The following is a 22,558-nucleotide window of genomic DNA, read 5'->3' as shown; positions in this document are numbered from 1 at the left end:
AGTGCATCTTGGAACAATGAATTGGTCCGAGACTCCCCACCATAAGAAACATCCTCTCCACACACACTCTGTCAAGGCCTTTCAACTAGGCAAGGACCACACGCAGATGGTCAAAGGTGACCACTTAATGTTAAACCAATCAGTTCTCTTCCACCCCAGCCAGGCACGAGGCTCCTGAGAGCCAATTCCTGCTCTGGCAGCAGAGAAGGAGATGAGGGACAGTGGACCTTGAGCGTCCAGGCAAATGCTCCAGTTTAGGATTAAAGTCCATCCAGCTGCTTGGACCTTGGGAACTCCTCACTCTCCTTCTCCAGACCTCACCCTATGGAAGATGCAAGGACACGTTTCCAAAAACAAATGAGAATAACCAAATGGTACACAAAAGCAGTAGGCCACTCATGCCACCAGTCTCTTCACGTGCCAGTTCACTGTAACCCTCCGTTCCTTCTTCCTTCACTATTTGCTCATTATCACCAGTGATCTGGCCTCCACCACACTCAGGGGCTGAGAATTCCAAAGATCCACCACTTTGAGGAATCTTTGCACACCTCAGTTTCAAATTATTGGCTCCTTATTTTGTCTTCAAGGGGTGATGCCTCAAAAGGACGGTGTCCATCATTAAGGATCCCCATCACCCAGGACTTGCCTTGTTATCATTGCTACCATCAGGAAGGAGGTACAGGAGCCTGAAGGCACACACTCAATGATTCAGGAACAGCTTCATTGAACCTATGAATATTACCTCACTACTTTTTCCTTGTGCACTACTTACTTAACATAACTAAATATATAACTTAACTAAATACAACTACCCTGTGAAGCCCCTTAACAGTTTAGATTGAGTCAGTGGTGAGGAAGGCAAATGCAATGTTAGCATTCATTTGCTGAAGACTGAAACTATAAAAGGATGTAACATTGAGGCTTTATAAAATGCTGGTGAGGCCTCAGGTGGAGTATTGTGAGCAGTTTTGGGCCTCCTGTCTAAGAAAGGATGTGCTGAAAGGGTTCAAAGGTGGTTCACGAAAATGATGCCAGGATTGATGGCTTGTCATATGAAGAACATTTGATGGCTCTGGGCCTGTATTCACTGGAATTCAGAAGAATGAGGAGTGACCTCATTGAAACCTATCGAATGGTGAAAGGCCTTGATAGAGTGGATGTGGAGAAGATGTTTCCTGTGGTGGGGGAGCCTATGACCAGAATCGAGGGATGTCCACTTAGAACGGAGATGAATTTCTTTAGCCAGAGAGTGGTGAATCTATGGAATCAGTTGCCATAGAGGGTTGTGGAGGCCAAGTCATTATGTATATTTAAGGAAGAGGTTGTTAGACCCTTGATTAGTCAGGGCATGAAGGGAGAAGACAGGAGATTGAGGTTGAGAGGGAAAATGGATCAGCCATGAAGAAATGGCAGAGCAGACTTAACAGGCCAAATGGCCTAATTCAGCTCCTATATCTTAATTAGGTTCTTAAAATCTTGTATATCTGAATGAAGCAACCCTCAGTTCTTCTAAACTCACAGCATTACAAACTCAAAGCGTCCACCCTGCCATGATATGTCAATTCAAGAACCTAAGCACGAGAAGAAGATCTAACAAGGAGAGACATACGCCTTACCAGAAATGAGATTACGTTCGGACAGTCGGATCTTGGTGATGGGGCTTCGGTGGACAGTGAATGTCTGGAAGAGCTGAGGGCCCGATCCCACCGTCTCGGGGTGCTGAACAATCACTCGCACCATTCCAGAGCTGGTCCCGTATGCAATCTCAATCCAGTTCCCACTGTCACCTGCCACAGCAAAAAGGAATTCAGCTCTAACGTGTAACAAATACTTGAAGCAGCAAAGTGTCCCATGGAGCTTTACAGGACTGCTACCAGAAACTGTCAGTCCTCAAAGTGAGATGTCAGAAAAGCAAAAGCTGGATCTAAGGAGCAGAAGTAAGGCAAGTCAAAGTGCTTTTATTCTCAAAATGTATAGACACAATTGTTCAATTGAATATCAGAGAATGTATACAGTATACAACCCGAATTCCTTACTCTTCACAGACACCAATGAAACAGAGAGAAAAAAAACTAAGAATGAATGACAGAAAATGTTAGAACCCCACAGTCCCACCACACACAAGCAGCAGAAAAAAATACAGCCCTCCCCCCACTTGCTCCAGCAAAAGCATCACCCCCCACCCACCAGGCAAGCAATAGCAAAGCCCCCTAGACACCATGATCTAGAATCCATCTAAACCTATTGCCCACCCCAACACTTTGACATCTCAAACAGGCCCCCTCCCTCTCACTAGCAAGGGAGAGATATCACCCTGCCACAGCGAGAGGGGAGAGCAACAGCTCGCTGTTTCAACATTACAATCTGCCGCATCGCTTGCCCAAGCCCCCACCTCAAAGACCCACAGTACCTGACTCACCATCACGTAAACATCATGGAACCAGTTCGTGGAAAACCTCAAACACCTAACCCGCGGAAAAAAAAAGAATAAAATTGCACAAACAGCAAAAGCTAGCAAACAACAGATAGAATACCAAACATCAAGCCAATAGTATTAAGTTTAGTTCAGTTCCCCAGGCTGTGGGACCATTCTTCGCCAAAGTGACCCAGTCCGCATCTATCATCCCAATCAAACCGCTCCAAAAAAGTGAGAAAGAAAAAGAGAGTAATTAGAATCCAGGAACACCTACAACATAAAATGTAGCGGTAAACTACAGTAATTAGGATCCAGTTCGCTGAATAACACACAAAAGATGCTGGAGGAACGCAGCAGGTCGGACAGCAGCTGTGGAGAGGAATAAACAGACATCATTCTGGGCTGAGGCTTTTCATCAGAATTGGAGTAGAGTGCTGGTTTAAGGTGGTGCTGCAGGCTCCAGGATGGTTACCACACCCGTGCTGAACTGATGCAGGGACTGCTTCAGCCTGCATGTCTGTGGACTCACTTTAACGTTCTAAATGCTATTTGTTTACTTCTATGGTTTGCACGATTTGTGTTCTTATTTTTCTCTCCGTACATTGGGTGCTTGTCAGATTTTTTTTAAAAATAGGTTCTTTTCTGTTTCGCATTTTGTGGCTGCCTGCAAGGAGACGAATCTCAAGGCTGTATAATGTAAACATACTTTGATAATAAAAGTACTTTGAACCTTGGTATTGATACAATTAAAACTGAAGTTTAACTGGACTTTAATGACTTTAAGTAGCAGCAGCACAGATCAGGACTCACTGGTCTTTGGGGTGAGATAGACGCTCAGTGCAGTAATGGCATCTTCAGATGGATCACAGTAAAGTTCTGTAACAAGCAAATCGTTGTCTTTAATCCGCAGGGGAAACTTCTGGACATCTGGAAAATCAAGCAACATAAACAGAATTCCAAGGATTAAGGAAAAGTCACCATAGAGGCTTCACCAGTTCACCCTAACGTCTCCCATTTCCTCTGCTAAAAACATTGGTTCTCACTGTGTCGTTTTGCAAGGGAACACGTTACCAACTAGGTAGTCAATCAGAACAGTGGCAATGAGGGATATGGACTATTTGACTAGGCAAACCTTACCTTCATCACAATTATCCAGAAATGCCATTTGTTCCAGGAAACACGGGCAGTTGACGGAAGAATCCTGCCTCATTCCCCAACCTTTCTGTACAGATACTGTGCCTCACCCTTACACCCCTAATTTCACCCACCCCACACTCTGTGCTGTAAAAATAAGCTAACAATGAGAGAAATCTTTGGAGTCCCAAACACGCAACATCCTGAAACACCCAGCACCACAGGAGATCACAACAGGGAGTGCAAAGCATTGGGGGTGGGGTGGGCTGATGAAAAAATACTGTGTTGCCAGCTAAAAGGAGTGTGGGGGGGGGGTCAGGGAGCAGTGGGATAGTGGGGGGTTTGGGGAGCAGTGGGATAGTGAGGGGGTTGGGGAGCTGTGGGACTGTGGGGGGGAAATTGGGTAGCTGGAGAACCATCATTTTGGAGAACATTCATTTCGGAGAGCTACTCATACCACATAACTATGTACATTTCCTATTGTTCTTCCATTATGTAGAATATCTTCTTTGCTTCACCTTAACACCACTCAGAATGAAACTTATGGAACATATACTGCATCAAATTTGATTATTTTTTATGATTACTTCCTTCACAAATTTTCTAATAATTTCTGAGAAAGTTTGCGTAGAATTGTTTCTGTATGCGGGGTCATAACCCAGGGCGCATCCTGTGTTACACCTACCAATATAGTATATCGATCCGTTATTACAGCCAAGGATTAGCAGGGAGCCAGCAGTATCATAACTGTTTATTGGCACCACATCCTGAATCTGTGGGAGAAAAATGATTCAGAATGAGATTTAACATCACCAGTGTAGGTCGTGAAATTTGTTGCATTTGTTGCACCAGTGCAATGCAATACATGATTAAATATTGAAAAAAAATCAAATTTTTAAAAAGTTATACATATAAAATAATTAAATTTGTAGTGCAAAAACAGAAATAAAAAAGTAGTGAGGTAGTATTCACGGGTTCATTGCCCATTCAGAAATCGGATGGCAGCGGGGAAGAAGCTGTTCCTGAATCATTGACTGTGTGCCTTCAGGCTTCTGTACCTCCTTCCTGATGGTAACAGTGAGAAGAGGACATGTCCTGGGTGATGGGGGTCCTGAATGATGGAAGCCTCCTTTTGTGGCACCACTGCTTTAAGGCAGCCTGGATACTACGGAGGCTGATACCCACGATAGAGCTGACAAATTTTACAACTTCAATCCTGTGCAGTACTACCCCCCACCCTATACCAGACGGAGATGCAGCCAGTTAGAATGCTCTCCACAGTACAGCTGTAGAAGTTTGAGTATTTTGGTGACAAACCAAATCTCCTCACACTCCTAATGAAATATAACCACTGTCTTGCTTTCATTATAGCTGAATCAATATGTTGAGATCCTCAGAGATATTGACACCCAGGAACTTGAAACTGCTCACTTGCTCCACTTCTGTTTCCTCTATAAGGATCGGTGTGTGTTCCCTCATCTTACCCTTTCTGAAGTCCACAATTAGCTCTTTGACCAAGGCAAGCGAATGGAGGGGGGGGGGCGGGGGTCTACATGAATGCGAGCACTCCCAGACAGAGACACCAACAACTACGCATTGAGGATGTCACCTCGACTGGTGATGAAACATCTACAAGCTAATGGCCAAACTTGGCGAACACAGCAACATCAGATGCCTCAACCCCAGCTACCAATGTATACAAGACCATATATTGGAGCAAATTAGGCCCATCAAGTCCACACCACCATTTCATCATGGCTGATCCAATTTTTCTCTCAGTCCCAATCTCCTGCGTTCTTCCCGTATCCCTCCGTGCGCTGACCAATCAAGAATTTATCAATTTCTGCCTTAAGTACACATAAAAACATGGCCTCCACAACTGCCTGTGGCAAAGAATTTCACAGATTCACCCTCTGGCTAAAGAAATTCCTCCTCATCTCCACTCTAAAAGGACACCACTTTACTCTGAGGCTGTGTCCTCTGGTCTTAGACTCTCCCACCATAGGAACCATCCTCTCCACATCCACTCTATCAAGGAATTTCAACATTCAATAGGTTTAAACAAGGTCACCCCTCATTCTTCTGAATTCTAGTGTATATAAGCCCAGAGCCATCAAATGCTCTTCATATGACAAGCCATTACTCCCTGTATACCCATGACTGTGTCACCACCCACAGCTCCAATCTGCTAATTAAGTTTGCCAACAACACTACATTAATTGGCCTCATCTCAAACAATAACGAGGTGGCCTACAGGGAAGAAGTCATCTCTCTGACACAGTGGCGTCAAGAAAATAACCTCTCCCTCAATGTCACAAAACAAAGGAGCTGGTTGTGGATTACAGGAGGAATGGAGACAGGCTAACCCCTATTGACATCAATGGATCTGTGGTTGAGAGGGTAAACAGCTTTAAGTTCCTTGGCTTCCATATCACCAAGGACCTCACCTGGTCTGTACACACCAGCTGTGTGGTGAAAAAGGCACAACAGCACCTCTTTCCCGTCAGACTGTTGAGGAAGTTTGGTATGAGCCACCAAATACTATGAACTTTCTGGAGGGGCACAATTGAGAGCATCCTAACTGGCTGCATCACTGCCTGGAATGGGAACTGTACCGCCCTTAATCGTATGACTCTGCAGAGAGTGGTGCAGACAGCCCAGCGCATCTGTAGTTGTGAACTTCCCATGATTCAGGAAATTTATAAGGACAGGTGTGTAAAAAGGGCCTGTAGGATCACTTGGGGCCCAAGTCACCCCAACCACAATCTATTCCAGCTACTACCATCCAGGAAATGGTACCGCAGCATAAAAGCCAGGACCATCCTGGACAGCTTCTTCCACCAGGCCATCAGACTGATGAACTCATGCTGATTTGAGTGTACTCTATATTACATTGGCTGTTCTATTTATTATAAATTACTATGATTGCAGATTGCACATTTAGATGGAAACGTAATGTAAAGATTTTTACTCCTCACGTATCTGAATTATGTAAGAAATCAATTCAATTCAATCCTGGAATCATTTTTGAGAATCTCCTTTGAAACATCTCCAGTTTCAGCACATTCTTTCTAAGATGAGGCCCAAAACTGCTCACAGTACTCTAAGAGAGGCCTCACCAGTGCTTTATAAAGTCTAAACATTACATCCTTGCTTTTATATTCTAGTCCTCTCGAAATGAATACTAACATTGCATTTGCCTTCCTTACCACCGACTCAACCTGCAAATTAATCTCTAGGAAATCCTGCACAAGTCCCTTTACACCTCAGTTTTTTGCATTTTCCCTCCATTTAGAAAATAGTCAAACCTTTCATTTCTTCTACCAAACTGCATGACCGTACACTTCCCGACACTGTATTCCATCTGATCCTTCTTTGTCCATTCTCCTAATCGAAGTCCTTCTGTAGCCTTGCTACTTCTTCAGAACTACCTGCCCCTCCACCTATCTTCATATCATCTGCAGACTTTGCAACAAAACCATCAATTCCATCATGCAAATCACTGACATAAAATGCAACACAACTGGTCCCGACATAGACCATAAACATAGTGGAACGTCACTAGTCACTGGCAGCCAACCTGAAAAGGCTCTCTTCATTCCTGTTCTTTGCCTCCTGCCAATCAGCCACACTGCTTTATCTTTCCTCTAATATATAAATATACGTTACCTGCCAGTGTTTGGTGACTGCATTCCACACTCCAACCCGCCCTGTGTGACTTGTTGCAATTAGCTGATTCCCCACAAAGAATAACCCTTCAAGAGGTGGTCCCAGTGCAAAGGTTCCTGCAGAGACAGAAGGATTCAAGATTCAAAGTACATCTATTATCGAACTATGTATGTAGTATCCAACCCTGAGATTTGTCTTCCCATAGATAGCCATGAAACAAAGAAAAACCATGAAACCCATTTGTAGAAAATTATCAAACCCCCACCCCACACGCAAAAAAAATTGCGCTTAGGGCAATTTAAAAAAGTGAAAAACACAGAACGTTAAACACAAAATTGAAAGAGTCCAGGCGTATTCAGTTCAGCTCAGTGTTCGTTAACTGCAGGCCACCCCGATTCAAAATTGCCCAGAATAGTAACAAAAAAAGGGAGTGACCATAAACCAGAAGCACATCATAATGTGAAGTACAGAGTCAAATACACAGACTGCGTCGATTCAACTTTTCTTGACCCAGAACTCCGGCACCATCTTCTGAAAACACCGAGGGGGAGAGAGAGAGACCATCTGAATGCAGGAATCTTCCTTCGGGAACAGCAAACGAGCGGGGGGGGGGGGGCGAGGGAGACCGTCATGCACTGACACCTTCCTCTGGCAGCAGCGAACAACAGGCTGGTAGACGGCTCTGAACACCTTCTCATCTTCTGCACACCTGCCTCAATGAATTCAATCTTCCGTGGCAGTTTAATCGGCAAGAAATTGAGTGGATCATGGGCTGCACCCTGACTCCAGGTTTCCTGACCTCAAGGCCACAAGCCTCACCAAGCACCCTCGGAGATAGCAAAGGGCCAGATCCCTCAACTGGCCCAAAAGCACACCATCAAAATGTAGATCACAGGCTCCAACAGTAGCAGAACCACATTTGACAGAAAAAGACATAAAAGAAGTGAAAATAAGTAGTAGTTTTGTGACCCATCTGGAGGATGTCGCTCTTGGTCATGGTGTTTGCTGGTGCTATCTTCTTCCTTCTTCCATATTGAGTGCAGAGCAGGATGCAGGAATTTTATCTCCCCTTTGCTTGATCCTGATCTCTCAGATCAGACACGACACAGCTCCCTTCCACCGATGCCCATCATGTATGGACATCAATTACCATGACATCTGGCTCCCATTATTAGATGTCCTATTGCTTCCCAACTACTACAGCCACCTGACCCTCCTCATCCAATTCATCAGGAAAGAGTGGGTAAGGACAGGGATGTCAGTGACCCCCACTAATGTAACGATGACCCCCTTATAACCCACGTGAAACATGAACTGAAATCCCCCATTACCAATCTCGCTGCCACTGCCGCCCTCGTGGATGGCCCACAGGATAATCTCATTGCAGGAAGCCACGGCCACCATTTTGTCATTATCGCCGAGGGATCCGCCCATCACCTTGGCATTGAGAGCCACATGCTCGATGACCCAGTCCAAACGTGGGCTGGAGAAAACCTGCTGCCAGCCTGACGATTCCTTCAATCTGTGGAAGAGAAAGTTCAGAAAAAGATCACAACGTTGAAGGCTGGGATCCAGGGGCCTGGAGACTGTATCCACATGAGGAAATAAAAGCTTCTTCACACAGATTCATACCCACTTCAAGAGAATCAGTCTAAAAAGCTCAATACCACAAGGATGCATTGGCTCTATGTATGAATAATACAGCTAATCCCCTTCCTGTATCCTCTCTCATTAGCCCTGAAAACTCCTTCAGATAACTATCTAGCAAACCTCTCGACTAAACTTCCTCCACCAGTCCCTTCAAGGTAGTCGTCACTCACCATTATTTAAAAAAAAACAACTTTCCTAAAGTCAGATTTGGTTCTTCTGCCAATCACTTTTATTCCATGTCTCCTAGTGCTCGGCTCCACCACCAGTGAGAATGAGAATCACTCTGTTCTCTTCTGTCTATTTACTTACAGCTTATAATTAAACTCCATCATCCCTAAACACTTTGACAGGTCTCTTCACCAAGACAAAATGTGGCCCCCGGGCCACACTGTACACGGAACCATTAGCAAGTTTGCTGACGATACTAAATTACGGGTCTCATTAACAGTGAAACAAATTACAACAAATTACAAGGAGAACTCTATCAGTTAGGGCGGTAGACTGAGGGACGGCAAATGGCTTTCATTTTAGACAAGTGTGCGGTGATGCATTTTGGACACTCAAACCAGGGTAAAACCTCTACAGTGAAGGACAGTGCACTGGTAAGTGCTGTGGAACAGAGGGACCTGGAAGCACAGATCACTGCAAGTGGCCGTGTAAGTATACAGGGTGGTGAAGAGGACAATGAGGTGTGCTATCCTTCATCAGTCAGGATATCATGTTTACGAGTAGGGAGGTTACGTTGCAGTTACATAAATCGTCAGTGACACCACACTTGGAGTTTTGGTCACCGTGTTAGTGGGAAATTGTTCAGTTGGCGAGGGTGGAGAAGAGCGAGAGCAATCATAGCCTAAACAATCTCTCCTTGCAACTAAAAGCCTCGTGCATCTTTTTCAAGCACTGCCATAACCCTTCGACAAGAGTACTGAATAAAAGTGCATGCAGAATTCTAAGTCTGGCCTCACCAAGGACCTGTCCAGCTGCAGCATGATGTCTCAGCTCTTCGGCTCAATAGCTATGAAATCAAACACAGTCTATTCACTTATCTCCTCATAACTGAAACATTCCGGGCAACACCTCACATCCTTCCTATAACATGAACAAGCAGAAAGGCACCGAACACTCCAAGTGTGGCCATACCGATGTTCCATGAAATTGTACCCCTCTTGTATTTTATGCGTTGGCTAACGAGGCCAGATTCTCATCTGCCTGCTTCACCACCTTATCTAGCAGTGCTACCAACTTCAGAGATGGAGGTTCCTCTGTTCCTCAATATTCCCTGGCATTTCACTTACATTCTATATTCTATCTTTATCAGATCTCCAAAAATAAAGGGAAAACAGAGGTCCATGAGCCAGTCCTCATTGAAGGATCAGAGGCGAGGTTAGCAGCTTTAAATTGCTGGGTGTTACTACTTCAGAGGATCAGTCCTGGACCCAACATGTAAGAGGAATTGCGAAGAAAGCAACTTCCTTAGGAGTCCACGGAGATTCAGCATGACATCTAAAACTTCCATGGATGTGTAATGGAGGGTATTGACTGACTGTATCATGGCCTGGTACATAAAATCCTACAGAAAGTAGTGGATTCGGCCCAGTACATCCCAAGCGTTGAGCACATCTTCATGAAACGCTTTTGTAGGAAAACATCAGAGATCCCCACCACCCAAGTCGCTGCTGCCATCAGGTAGAAGGAACATGAGCCTCAGGACTCGCCTTACCTAGTTCAAGAACAGTTACTATCACACAATTCTGTGTAAAAATATTGCCCCTCGTAACTTCTTTGAAGTTACCCCCTCTCACCTTAAATGTATGCTCTCTGGTATGAGGCATTTCAACCCTGGGAAAAACATACTGTCTGTCTACTCTATCGATGCTTCTCATGATCTTATAAACCTCAAAAAGATCTTTCCTTGGCTTCCACCGCTCCAGAGAAAACATCTCGAGTTTGTCCAAGCTCTCATTATAGCACGTGCCCTCTAATCTCTAGCCACTTCCAAGGAGCTATTAACTTGGATCCCAAGATCCCGCTCTTCATCAACACCGTTGAGGGCCTTACCTTTAACAGTGTACTGTCTCTTTACATTTGACTTATCAAGGTGTAACACTTCATAATTGTCTGGGTTAAACTCTATCTGTCATTTCTCATCCCATCACTACAACTGATCTGTATCCCACTGTATTTTTTGCCAGTCTTCTCCAGTCTCCACACCACCACCAATCTTCACATCAAGATACAGGAGCAGAATTAGGCCATTTGGCCCATCAACAGCATCTGCAAACTTGCCAATCACCCATCTACATTTTCATCCAGGTCATTTATATACATCAGAAACAGCAGAGGTCCCAGTACAGATTCCTGCGGAACACCACTAATCATAGCCCTTCAGCTTGGATAAGTCCCTTTGACTGGTACCCTCTGTCTTCGATGGGCAAACCACTTCTGAATCTAAATGGCCAATTCACCATGGATCCCAAGCATCTTAACATTCAAGATGAGATCATCTAAAAACCATATAAACAACATCTACAGCTCTACCTTCATCAATCAACCTTGTCAAAGTCAAATTGGTAAAAAACAACTTGCCCAACACAAAGCCAAGCTGGCTCTCTCTAATTAGTGCAACACACACAAAATGCTGGTGGAACACAGCAGGCCAGGCAGCATCTATAGGAAGAAGCACTGTCGATGTTTCGGGCCAAGACCCTTCGTCAGGACTAACTGAAAGAAAAGATAGTAAGAGATTTGCAAATAGGAGGGGGAGGGGGGAATCTGAAATGATAGGAGAAGACCGGAGGGGGTGGGGTGAAGCTAAGAGCTGGAAAGGTGATTGGCAAAAGGGACACAGAGCTGGAGAAGGGAAAGGATCATGGGATGGGAGGCCTAGAGAGAAAGAAAGGGGGAGGGGGGTGAGCACCAGAGGGAGATGGAGAACAGGCAAAGAGTGATGGGCAGAGAGAGAAAAAAAAGGAGAGGGGAAAATAAATAAATCAGGGATGGGGTAAGAAGGGGAGGAGGGGCATTAACAGAAGTTAGAGAAATCAGTGTTCATGCCATCAGGTTGGAGGCTACCCAGACAGAATATAAGGTGTCGCTCCTCCGACCTGAGTATGGCTTCATCTTGACAGTAGAGGAGGCCATGGATAGACATATCAGAATGGGAATGGGACGTGGAATTAAAATGTGTGGTCATTGGGAGATCCTGCTTTCTCTGGCGGACAGAGGGTAGGTGTTCAGTGAAACGGTCTCCCAGTCTGCGTCGGGTCTCACCAATATACAAAAGGCCGCACCGGGAGCACCAGACACAGTATATCACACCAGTTGACTCACAGGTGAAGTGTCACCTCACCTAGAAGGACTGTCTGGGGCCCTGAATGGTGGTGAGGGAATAAGTGTAAGGGCAGATGTAGCACTTGTTCCACTTACAAGGATAAGTGCCAGGAGGGAGATCGGTGGGAAGGGATGGGAGGGACGAATGGACAAGGGAGTCTCATAGGGAGCGATCCCTATGGAAAGCAAGGGGGGAGGGGAAGATGTGCTTGGTGGTGCACAAGTGCTACACCTGCCCTTACACTTCCTCCCTCACCACCATTCTGGGCCCCAGACAGTCATTCCAGGTGAGGCTACACTTCACCTGTGAGTCGGCCGGTGTGGTATACTGCATCTGGTGCTCCTGGTGTGGCCTTTTATATATTGGTGAGATCCGACGCAGACTGGGAGACCGTTTCGCTGAACACCTACGCTCTGTCCGCCAGAGAAAGCAGGATCTCCCAGCTGCCACACATTTTAATTCCACGTCCCATTCTGATATGTCTATCCATGGCCTCCTCTACTGTCAAGATGAAGCCACACTCCGGTCGGAGGAACAACATCTTATATTCCATCTGGGTAGCCTCCAACCTGATGGCATGAACATTGATTTCTCTAACTTCTGTTAATGCCCCTCCTCCTCTTCTTACCCCATCCCTGATTTATTTTTTTCCCCCTCCTTTTTTCTCTCTCTGCCCATCACTCTTTGCCTGTTCTCCATCTCCCTCTGGTGCTCGCCCCCCTCCCCCTTTCTTTCTTTCTAGGCCTCCCATCCCATGATCCTTTCCCTTCTCCAGCTCTGTATCCCTTTTGCCAATCACCTTTCCAGCTCTTAGCTTCACCCCATCCCCTCCTGTCTTCTCCTATCATTTCAGATTCCCCCCCCCCCACTTGCAAATCTCTTACTATCTTTTCTTTCAGTTAGTCCTGACAAAGGGTTTTGGCCTGAAACGTTGACAGTATTTCTTCCTATAGATGCTGCCTGGCCTGCTGCGTTCCACCAGCAATTTGTGTGTTGCTTGAATTTCCAGCATCTGCAGATTTCCTCGTGCCTCTCTAATTAGTTTTGGTTTTCCAAATGCACATAAATACTATCCCTAAGAATTGTCTCCAATAACTTCCCTATCACTGACTTGAGACCCGCTGGTCTATAGTTTCCAGGATTATCCCTGGTTCCCTTCTTGAATAATGGAACATTAGCCACTCACTAGTCCTGAAGGACCCCATCTGTGGCTAGAGAGGACACAAAGATATTGGTCAAGGCCCCAGCAATCTCTTCTCTTGCCCCTCTCAATAACCTGGAGAATACCTCATCAGGATCTGGAGGCTCATCATCTTAATACTCTTTGAGAGACTCAACACTACTTCCTCTTTTACCTCAAAATGCCCAAGCATATCACTACGCTCAGCACTGATCTCCTTAACCGCCACGTCGTTCTCCTTGATAAATTATGATATAAATTACTCATTAAGGATCTCACCCACATCCCCTGCATCCAAACAAATGTTTCCACCTTTATTGTTGAGTGGCTTTACCCTCTGCCCCTCTCCCTAGTTGTCCTCTTGCTCTTCATCTATGTATACAATGCCCTAGATTCTTGCATTTGCCAAAAAATTTTAATGCTCCCTTCTGGTTTCCTAGTTTCTCCTCGAGTTTTTCCCGGCTTCTTTATAATCGCCCATGGCTCTGTTTGATTCCAGCTTCCTGAGCGTTACATACTTTTCCTTTTGCTTCTTGACTCTCTCAACATCCAAGGTTATTTCACCCAGCATCCTTGTCCTTCGACCTGACTGGAACATACCCGTCCTGAATTCTGCAGTTGGCCTTTAAACACCCTCCACATGTTAGATGTGGACTTGCCCAACAAGTTATTCCCAATTAACTCTCTCTCATTCCTGCCTAATGCCCACGTAATTTACCCTGCTCCAATTTACTACTCACCCATAACATCCATTTATCCTTAACTATAGCCGTCTTAAAATTTAAGGAGTGGTGGTCACTGCTCACCCACTGAAAGCCACTGAAAGCCAGGCACATTACCCAACACCAGATCCAGTACAGCCCCTCCTCTTCTTAGACTATCTACATATTGATTTAAAAAAACAAACCCTCCTGGATGCACCTAACAAATTCTTCCCCACCTAAACCTCTTGCACTGAGAGGGTCCCAGTTTATATTAGAGAAGTCGAAGTTCCCCACGACAACAACTCTGTTGTTTTTGCATCTTTCCTTACCCTGCCTGCATATTTGCCCCGGTGGCTACTGGGAGTTCTGTAGTACATTCCCATCAGAGTGATTTCACCCTTCCTATTCCTGAGTTCTACCCATTTAGACTCAGAGGACCAGCCCTCCAGCATCTCCCCTTTGAGTGCAGCTGCAATATTGCCTCTGATTAGTAGAGTTTATTGAGAAGTACAGCACAGAAAAAGGTCCTTTGGCCCATTTAGTCCAGGCTGAACAATTTACACTGCTTACTCCCATCTACCTGCACCAGAACCTTACGCCTTCATACCATTACCATCCATGTGCCTGTCCAAACTTCTCTTAAAACATTGAAATTGAGCTCACATGCACCACTTGTGCTGGCAGTTCATTCCCCTCATGTTCCCCTTAAACTTTTCATCTTTCACTCTTAACCCATTATCTGGTTGTAGTCCCAACCAACCTCAGTGGAAAAAACCTGCTTGCATTTACCTTATCTATATCCCTCATAATTTTGTATACCTCTATCAAATCTCCCCTCAATCTTCTATATTCCTAAGAATAAAGTCCTAACTTACTCAGTCTTTCCTTATAACTCAGGTCCTCCAGACCTGGCAACATCCTTGTAAATTTTCTCTCTGTACTATTTTCAACCTTATCTAAATCTTTCCTGTAGATAGGTGACCAAAACTGCACATGATACTCCAAATTAGACCTCATCAATGTCTTGTACAAATTCAACATAACACCCCATCTCCAGAACTCAATACTTTGATTTATGAAGGCCAATGTGCCAAAAGCTTTCTCTATGACTCTACCTACCTGTGACGCTACTTTCAATGAATTATGGACCAGTATTCCCAGATCCCTTTGTTCTACCACTCCTCCTTTCTACAAGCCATTAGACTTATAAATTCACATGTTTGTACATTGTAACGGAGTCATAACGCAAAGATCTCCACTCACTCACATTGAGGGATGGATGTAAGAGTTAAATAAATTCTATTCTATTCTCAATGCTCTACTGCTCACTCTATAACTTCTAGCCTGATTGGTCCTACCAAAGATTGAAACATCGCACTTGTCTGCATTACATTCCATCTGCCATTTTTCATCCCATTTTTCCAGCTGGTCCAGAACCCTCTGCAAGTCATGATAGCCTTCCTCACTGTCTACCACACCGCCAATCTTGGTGTCATCCGCAAATTTGCTGATCAAGTTAGCCACGTTATCATCCAGATCATTGATATAGATGACAAACAACAATGGAGCCAGCACCAATCCCTGCAGCAGTCCATGAGTCACAGGCTTCCAGCAGTGCAACAACCTCACTTTTACCTCCCTCTACTTTTTACTAAAATATTGAAACCTGAGATATTAAGCACCATTTCCTATCCCTCTCTCAACGAAGTCCCTGTCATGGCTACAACATCGTAGTTCCATGCACTGATCCATGGTCTAAGCTCATTACCTTTACTCACAATACTCCTAGTATTAAATTACACTCACTTCAAAGTATCAGTCCATCAGATCTATTAGTAAACATGAAGTACACTGCAGATGCTGTGGTTGAATCAAATGTACAAACAAGTTGGATGAACTCAGCAGGTCGGGCAGCATCCGTGGAAACAAGCAGTCAACTTTTCGGGCCAAGACCGGAGGAAGGATGCTGCCCAACCTGCTGAGTTCATCCAGCTTGTTTGTACATGTTCATCATATCTATTACTTTGCTCCAGCCTGTTTTTACTGGACCTGACATCTACCTTTCACTTCATCCTGGTGCTCTGGTTTCCAGTCCCTTGCTAAACTAATTTAAACCCTCCCAAGTAGCACTATTGATCCTCTCGGCCATAATATTGGTTTCCCTCCATTTCAGGTGCAACTTGTCCCCATGTACAGGTCACCCTTACCCCACAAGAGGTTCCAATTATCCAACAACCTGAAACCCTGCTGCTTGTTCCAGTTGCTCAGCCACTTATTCATGTGCACTATCATCCTATTCCTGCCCTGACCAGCATGACGTACTGGGAGTAATCCAGAGATTATTACTTTGGAGGTTCTGCTCTTCTGTCTCTTCACTAACTCCCTACACTCACAGCCCAGGACCTCATCCTCCTTTCTACCCATATCATTGGTAGAATGTGCACCACGACCTCTGGCTGCTCACCTTCCCTCTTGAGAATCTTCTGCAGCTACTCTGATACATCCCGGATCCTTACACTTGGAAAGCCCTTAGTATTACCAAGGATCTCACCCATCCATCCAGCATCCTCTTTGACTTTCTACCATCAGGCAGCAGACTCCGATACATAAAGACAAGAACGGTCAGGATGGGAAACAGCTTCTTCCCTCAGGCCGTTAGGCTTCTGAACTCCCTGCCACATCACATTTGAAATGTTTCTGGATAACTTGTACTGGACTCTACAATATTTAATTTATGCACTTTACTTTATCTGTGCATAATTCATTTCTAGATTTAATTTTCTCTTTCCTAAGTTATTGTGTGTTACGTGTACTACTGTGGTTTCTACCCTGGTCTGGAGAAACGTCTCATCTGGCAGTATACATGGATATAGTTAAATGACAATAAACTTGACTTATAGCCAGGTCCTCTGCAATATCCTTCCTCATATCCATCAGTGATCCAAGATGGGTCTTGGTATTTTCAGAAATGAGACCATGAGAACTGGTCAGCCCCTGGAGCCAGGCCTCAGCACAAAGGAAGGAATAACCATAAGATGTACACTATATATAGGAGCAGAATTAGGCCATTTGGCCCATTGAGTCTACTCCACTATTTCATCATGGCTGGTACATTTCCCTCTCATCCCCAATCTCCTTCCTTCTCCCCGTATCCCTTCATGCCCTGACTAATCAAGAATCTATCAACCTCTGCCTTAAATATACCCAAATCTGGCTAAAGGAATTCCTCATCTTCGTTCTAACAGGACATCTCTCTATTCTGAGGCTGCATCTTCAGGTCTTAATCTCCACCACCATAGAAAACATCCTCTCCATATCCACTCAACATTCAATAGGTTTCAATGAAGTCATCCCTCATTCTTCTGAATTCCAGTGAGTACAGGACCAGAGCCATCAAAAGGTCCTCATGTGACAAGCCTTTCAATCCTGGAACCATAAGATACAGAAAGAGGAGAAGGCTATTTGTCCCCTCAAGTTGAGGCTGACTTTCAACAAGATCACAGTGGATCTGCAATCTCTGCATCACTTTCCTGTATTTAACCTATATTCTCTGATGCCACAAAAAACTCATGCCTGTCATTAATATATTCAGAGCCTCTTGGGAAGACCGTTCCAAAGATTCATCCCATTCTGAGAGAGATTTGGGATGGCACGGTAATTTAGTGGTTAGTATAATGCTTTACAGCACCAGTGACCGGTGTTCAATTCCTGTCACTGTCTGTAAGGAGTTTACACGTTCTCCCCTCACCATGTGGGTTTCCTCCCACAGTCCAAATTAGTTCCGGTTGGTAGGTCAATTGGTCATTGTAAATTGTCCTGTGATGAGGCTGGGATTAAACCAGGGGTTGCTGGGAGGTGCAGTTCAAAGAGATGGAAGGACCTATTCAGCATTGTTTCTCAATGAGGACAGGTAACATCTTTCCTCTAAGTTGCTTTGGGAAGCAACATTAACTTTGGATTTTATCCGCTCTTACCTGTAACACACCACAAACTGTGCATAAGCCACCGCGATCCAGTTGTGATGCCCTCGCACTATCCGCACCATGCCAGGATGAGACAGTGACCCTGAGAGAGATGAGAAACGAACATGAACTACAGGAGCTAACGTGGGACATCTGGCCTCTTGATTCTACTCCACTGCAGAACAAGATTGTGGCCAGAATTCAACCTCAACTCCACTTTTCTGCCCCCTTTGAATGCAATTGACCACCGAGCTCCACGGTCCTTGAGCAGAGAAGTCTAAAGATTTACACCTTAGTGAAAAATTGTATTGTTGGAGTCCGTTGTTTTAATGCTTTCATTAGTTGAATTAATGCAAGACTGAAATTGCAGTTTTTTTAAACTGATACAATTTGCATTTTTAGCAGTCACATATTGCTTAAAATGGGTGGTGTTTTGTCTCCACCTACTGGTAGAAATGTGGTACTGTATAGCAGTTACATAACAGTTTGTCACCTTTTAATTTTTAATTTGCTAAGTGATAACACATGGTAAGCTGTGATTGGTTCCTCTTATCTAAGGAATTTGTCTTATCTGAACTACAAGAGTGCCAAGTTTTTCCAAAGGCGCCATCTCTTTTGTATCATCGTTCCTTTGGTTTGCTTTAGTTCCAGGTGCTCTGTTTTCGTTCTTTTGCTTAAACTTTAAAATAAACGATCATTGAAGCAACAAGTTTTCACTCATCTTGGACTCCTAAAGGAACCTGGGGAATGGAAAATCTCTAAGATCTGACAGCATCTTCATCAGAAAACTTCTGTTCACAACACACATCGACCGCCCTGTGTTTTACAGATCAAATAATCACTGTAGCCCTTAGTTGTCGATATGGCACCCAACAGTACAGAGTATGAACAGCTGGGCAGAGGCCTCACTCCCAGCCTGGGACAAAGCTATCAATTGTTGGATGACTGACAAATAAAACTCAGCTATTATTGCCTCAAAAATAACAAAGCAATACTGTGACAGCAAAATGTCATTTCTGAGAAAGTTAAGACTGGTTCAACTAAGACGTTCACTGATACGTTGAACTACATGCATAGAAACAAAAAATTTGAAAAACTGTCAATTCTTGTTGACATCGTTGGGACATATCAAGCTTCTGGTGCTGACTGCAAACGTCTTATGAATTCAATCAAATGTAAATCAAGAAACAGACTGAAAAAGGAACATTTGGATGAGCTAATGACCATTAAGATGCATCTTTCATCTAGATGCAAAAGTATTCTGGAGAGTGTTTATAGACAATGGATTTGTAATAAAGGACAAGAAAAAGTTAACGAAACGCAAAAGATTTTGTTATACTGTTTTTCATTATACCCTTCAATTAACAAAAAAAAGTGGTGGTTTTTCCAATTGTTAGTGTAAAATTCATCAGCTGGCCGGTGGTGAGTGACATCAGCACCAGACTTCGAGGAAAAGGTTCCCGAGTCTGAATCTGGCCGGCTCCTTACACGCTTTCTATCTGTGCTAGGTTGAGCATCGAGGTAACAACTCAGTCTCGTAAAAAAGTCAAATGCTAAGGGAACAGCAAAAATGCTACCGATGCACCACAAGACACAAAAAGAAACAATCCATAGTATGCATATTATTTTAAAAATTACTGCGCCACACACTTTTCAGGCCATGTAAAAATTGCCCGCTCAGAGCAATGATTGGTTTTCACAGCTGTAAAAGATAAAATTGGAGGGAACGCTGGTCTCAAATAACCATGGGTGATCCTTCTCTAACAGATTCATGAATGTAAATTCATTCTCACCACCACTACAGTGGCTACGATGTGTACTACCAACGAAGTGCACAACTACTTAACTGGACTACATACTCTGACACCACCGGCCAAGTCCTCTGTTGAGGAAAAAGTCAAGGTTCATGAAGAAAAAGCCGGAAATATTCAGCTTGCAGAAATAGAGTCATGAAACAAAAGCATTAACCAAAAATTGGTGACGTACTGGATAGCGACACACTGGGGAAATGGGTCAATGAGAGGTGGAATTTATCTTAGACTAATTGCATTCGGCAAGTTAAACCACGGAGGACTTGCATAGTAAACAGTCAATCAAAGAGACCTATGGCTACAGGTACATAGCACTGTTCGTTAGTGCGATCACTTGAATTGAGTATGGTGTTCTCTGGGGTGGTCTATTGGTGGGTCCTCAGGATCGAGGATCCTCATATTCTGATGTGGTTTGGGCAAGAGTGAGTGGTGGGGCTAGTGGCTGGGTCTTTTGGTTGTTCAGGCTCTCCTTTTGCATTTGCTGTTTGTTCTTTGCGGCACGGCAGAGATCGTTCTCAGGTAGCCCAGCTCCCTCTTGAACAGACTTCCTCTGGGTGTATCTACTGAGTGTAATGGCTTCCCAGTTTTTAGATGTCATGTTGAACTTCTTCAGGCTGATTTTGATGTTATCGTTGAAGCCTTGCCTTTGTCCACTAGGGGCCTGCTGACCTTCCTTCAACTGGGAGTAAAGGATCTGTCTGGGGAGACGTGAGCCAACTCTGATGGAAAGACAACGTCATCCAGATGCTCCCCAGAAGATGAGAAACCAGGTGGTCTGGATGGTGAAGGTGATTGCTCTCTATCTGCATCTATCTCTATTCTGTGTTGCGGGGTTTATTATGGTAACTAGTTACATGAGCGGGACGAGGTAAAAGCGAAGGGACTAAGTTCTGTATTCATGCTATGTTCAGGGTAGTTTGTATCTGGGTCTGGCAGATGTCATATCGCTTGCTGAGCACTCAATAACACTCAAATTTGCTTAGCTTACACCTGGGTAAGCCCAAGTTTCATTGTTTCAAGATTGTATGTTTGCTATTTGCCAATAGAGAGTTGAATAAAAGATTCGACTTTGGAACAATCATTATTGGAGTTGAGGGTGCAAGAATAACAAATCCGTCAAGGCACCAACAGTGGCAGTTTCTCTTTCTCTCAATTTTGTCTAATGCACGCTGCACAGAACCTTCTGGAAAGTATGCCCCATGTGTAATTTTAACAAAGTATATGTTTGATATTTAGTTTTGTAGTTTGTGTAACTTGGGGGAACTTAAACGTTTGGTTGAAAATTTAACTGTTTGTAAATAGATGAATACTACGCGTGTTTGTAATCAGTGTCTTTCGTCTCACTCACCAAACTCATCAAAATGCTTCAATATTACAGGCAGCCTTTTAGAACAGAGGTGAGGAAGAAGTTTCAAACACGAGGAAATCTGCAGATGCTGGAAATTCAAACAGCAACACACACAAAATGCTGGTGGAACACAGCAGGCCAGGCAGCATCGATAGGGAGAAGCGATGCCGACGTTTTGGGTCCTGACGAAGGGTCTTGGCCCGAAACATCGACATCGCTTCTCCCTATCGATGCTGCCTGGCCTGCTGTGTTCCACCAGCATTTTGTGTGTGTTGCTGAGGAAGAAGTTTGTTAGCTAGAGTGTAGTGAATCTGTAGAATTCATTGCTACAGGTGGTGTGGAGTCCAAATCAATGGGTATATTTAAGGCAGAGGTTAATAGATTCTTGATTAATCGGGGCATGAAGGGAGTTGGTGAGAAGGCAGGAGACTGGGGCTGAGAGCAAAAATTGGATCAGCCATGACGAAATGGTGGAGCAGACTTGTTGGGCCAATTAACCGAATTCTGCTCTATCTTATGGTCACATTGCAACCATACAAATAGTTGGTGAAACTTCACCTGGTATAGTGTGCCCAGCTCTGGTTACCATGCTATAAGCAGGATGTGATTAAAATTGGTTTTCATGCTGAAAAATATATGGTTCTCTTTCCACAGATAAAGCCTAACTTGCCTTGCATTTCAAGCGTTTTATTCAAATATCTTTTAAGACTGCACTCAATTCTATTCAAATCTAGGCCCTGACACTTCCTGACTCCCATACGACTGCCTCCTTTGTTCTTCACTAAATGCCTTGTCAGATGATGGTCACGGCTCTTAGAAATGCCAACAAATTCAAGGAACGAGAATGAGACTTGCTGACCAATGTGCTGCAGAGTCCAAGGAAGGGAGGGAATACACCAGTCACTCTGACCACGAGCCCACAGGGACTTTACACTGCATACAAACCACTTCCTCGCTGCTCCAGGAATTTCCCAACAATGCCAGCGTTGCCCAGATTGGGTGGCATGGTGTTGCTCCTCCGTACAGGTACTCGGTCAGTGCCTTCAAGCCGAGGGCCCACGATCTGCGGGCTGGCCAGGCTGTGCCGGTTCCGCCTCATGGCTGGGATCACTACAGACAGAGACAAAGGTACTGAGTTAAGAAGCCATTATCCAGAGTGGTCTGAAATTTCATAACCCTCCCTTTGAGAAACCAGATGGTCCCAACTTTAGGAAGATAATGACACAAAAATGCCAGAGAAGCCGGGAGTCCAAGGGTTTAAGGAAAACAGGAATTGAAAGGAAATAGGCTATTGCTAGATATTTCCCACAAGTCAGTTTTGACCTTGTCAGAGAATGTATCAAATCACCTCCT

The 22,558-nt window shown here is 44.4% G+C and overlaps 1 protein-coding gene across 1 annotated transcript in view; it reads right to left on the bottom strand.

The window, feature by feature from the left end:
* The window catches only part of shkbp1 (SH3KBP1 binding protein 1), a 51,648-nt gene that overhangs the window by 13,892 nt on the left and 15,198 nt on the right, over positions 1 to 22,558 (bottom strand). Inside the window, exons 7-13 of the mRNA XM_073063755.1 lie at positions 22,151 to 22,315; positions 18,059 to 18,149; positions 8,551 to 8,741; positions 7,220 to 7,335; positions 4,236 to 4,323; positions 3,227 to 3,343; positions 1,617 to 1,787 (exon numbers count right to left, since the gene is read on the bottom strand). Of these exons, the coding sequence (XP_072919856.1) occupies positions 1,617 to 1,787; positions 3,227 to 3,343; positions 4,236 to 4,323; positions 7,220 to 7,335; positions 8,551 to 8,741; positions 18,059 to 18,149; positions 22,151 to 22,315 (939 nt within the window). The remainder of the gene's footprint in view (positions 1 to 1,616; positions 1,788 to 3,226; positions 3,344 to 4,235; positions 4,324 to 7,219; positions 7,336 to 8,550; positions 8,742 to 18,058; positions 18,150 to 22,150; positions 22,316 to 22,558) is intronic.

This window comes from Hemitrygon akajei, chromosome 12 (assembly GCF_048418815.1).
Source record: "Hemitrygon akajei chromosome 12, sHemAka1.3, whole genome shotgun sequence".
NCBI classification, from domain to species: Eukaryota; Metazoa; Chordata; class Chondrichthyes; order Myliobatiformes; family Dasyatidae; genus Hemitrygon; species Hemitrygon akajei.
This window is presented reverse-complemented; position numbering and strand designations above follow the sequence as displayed.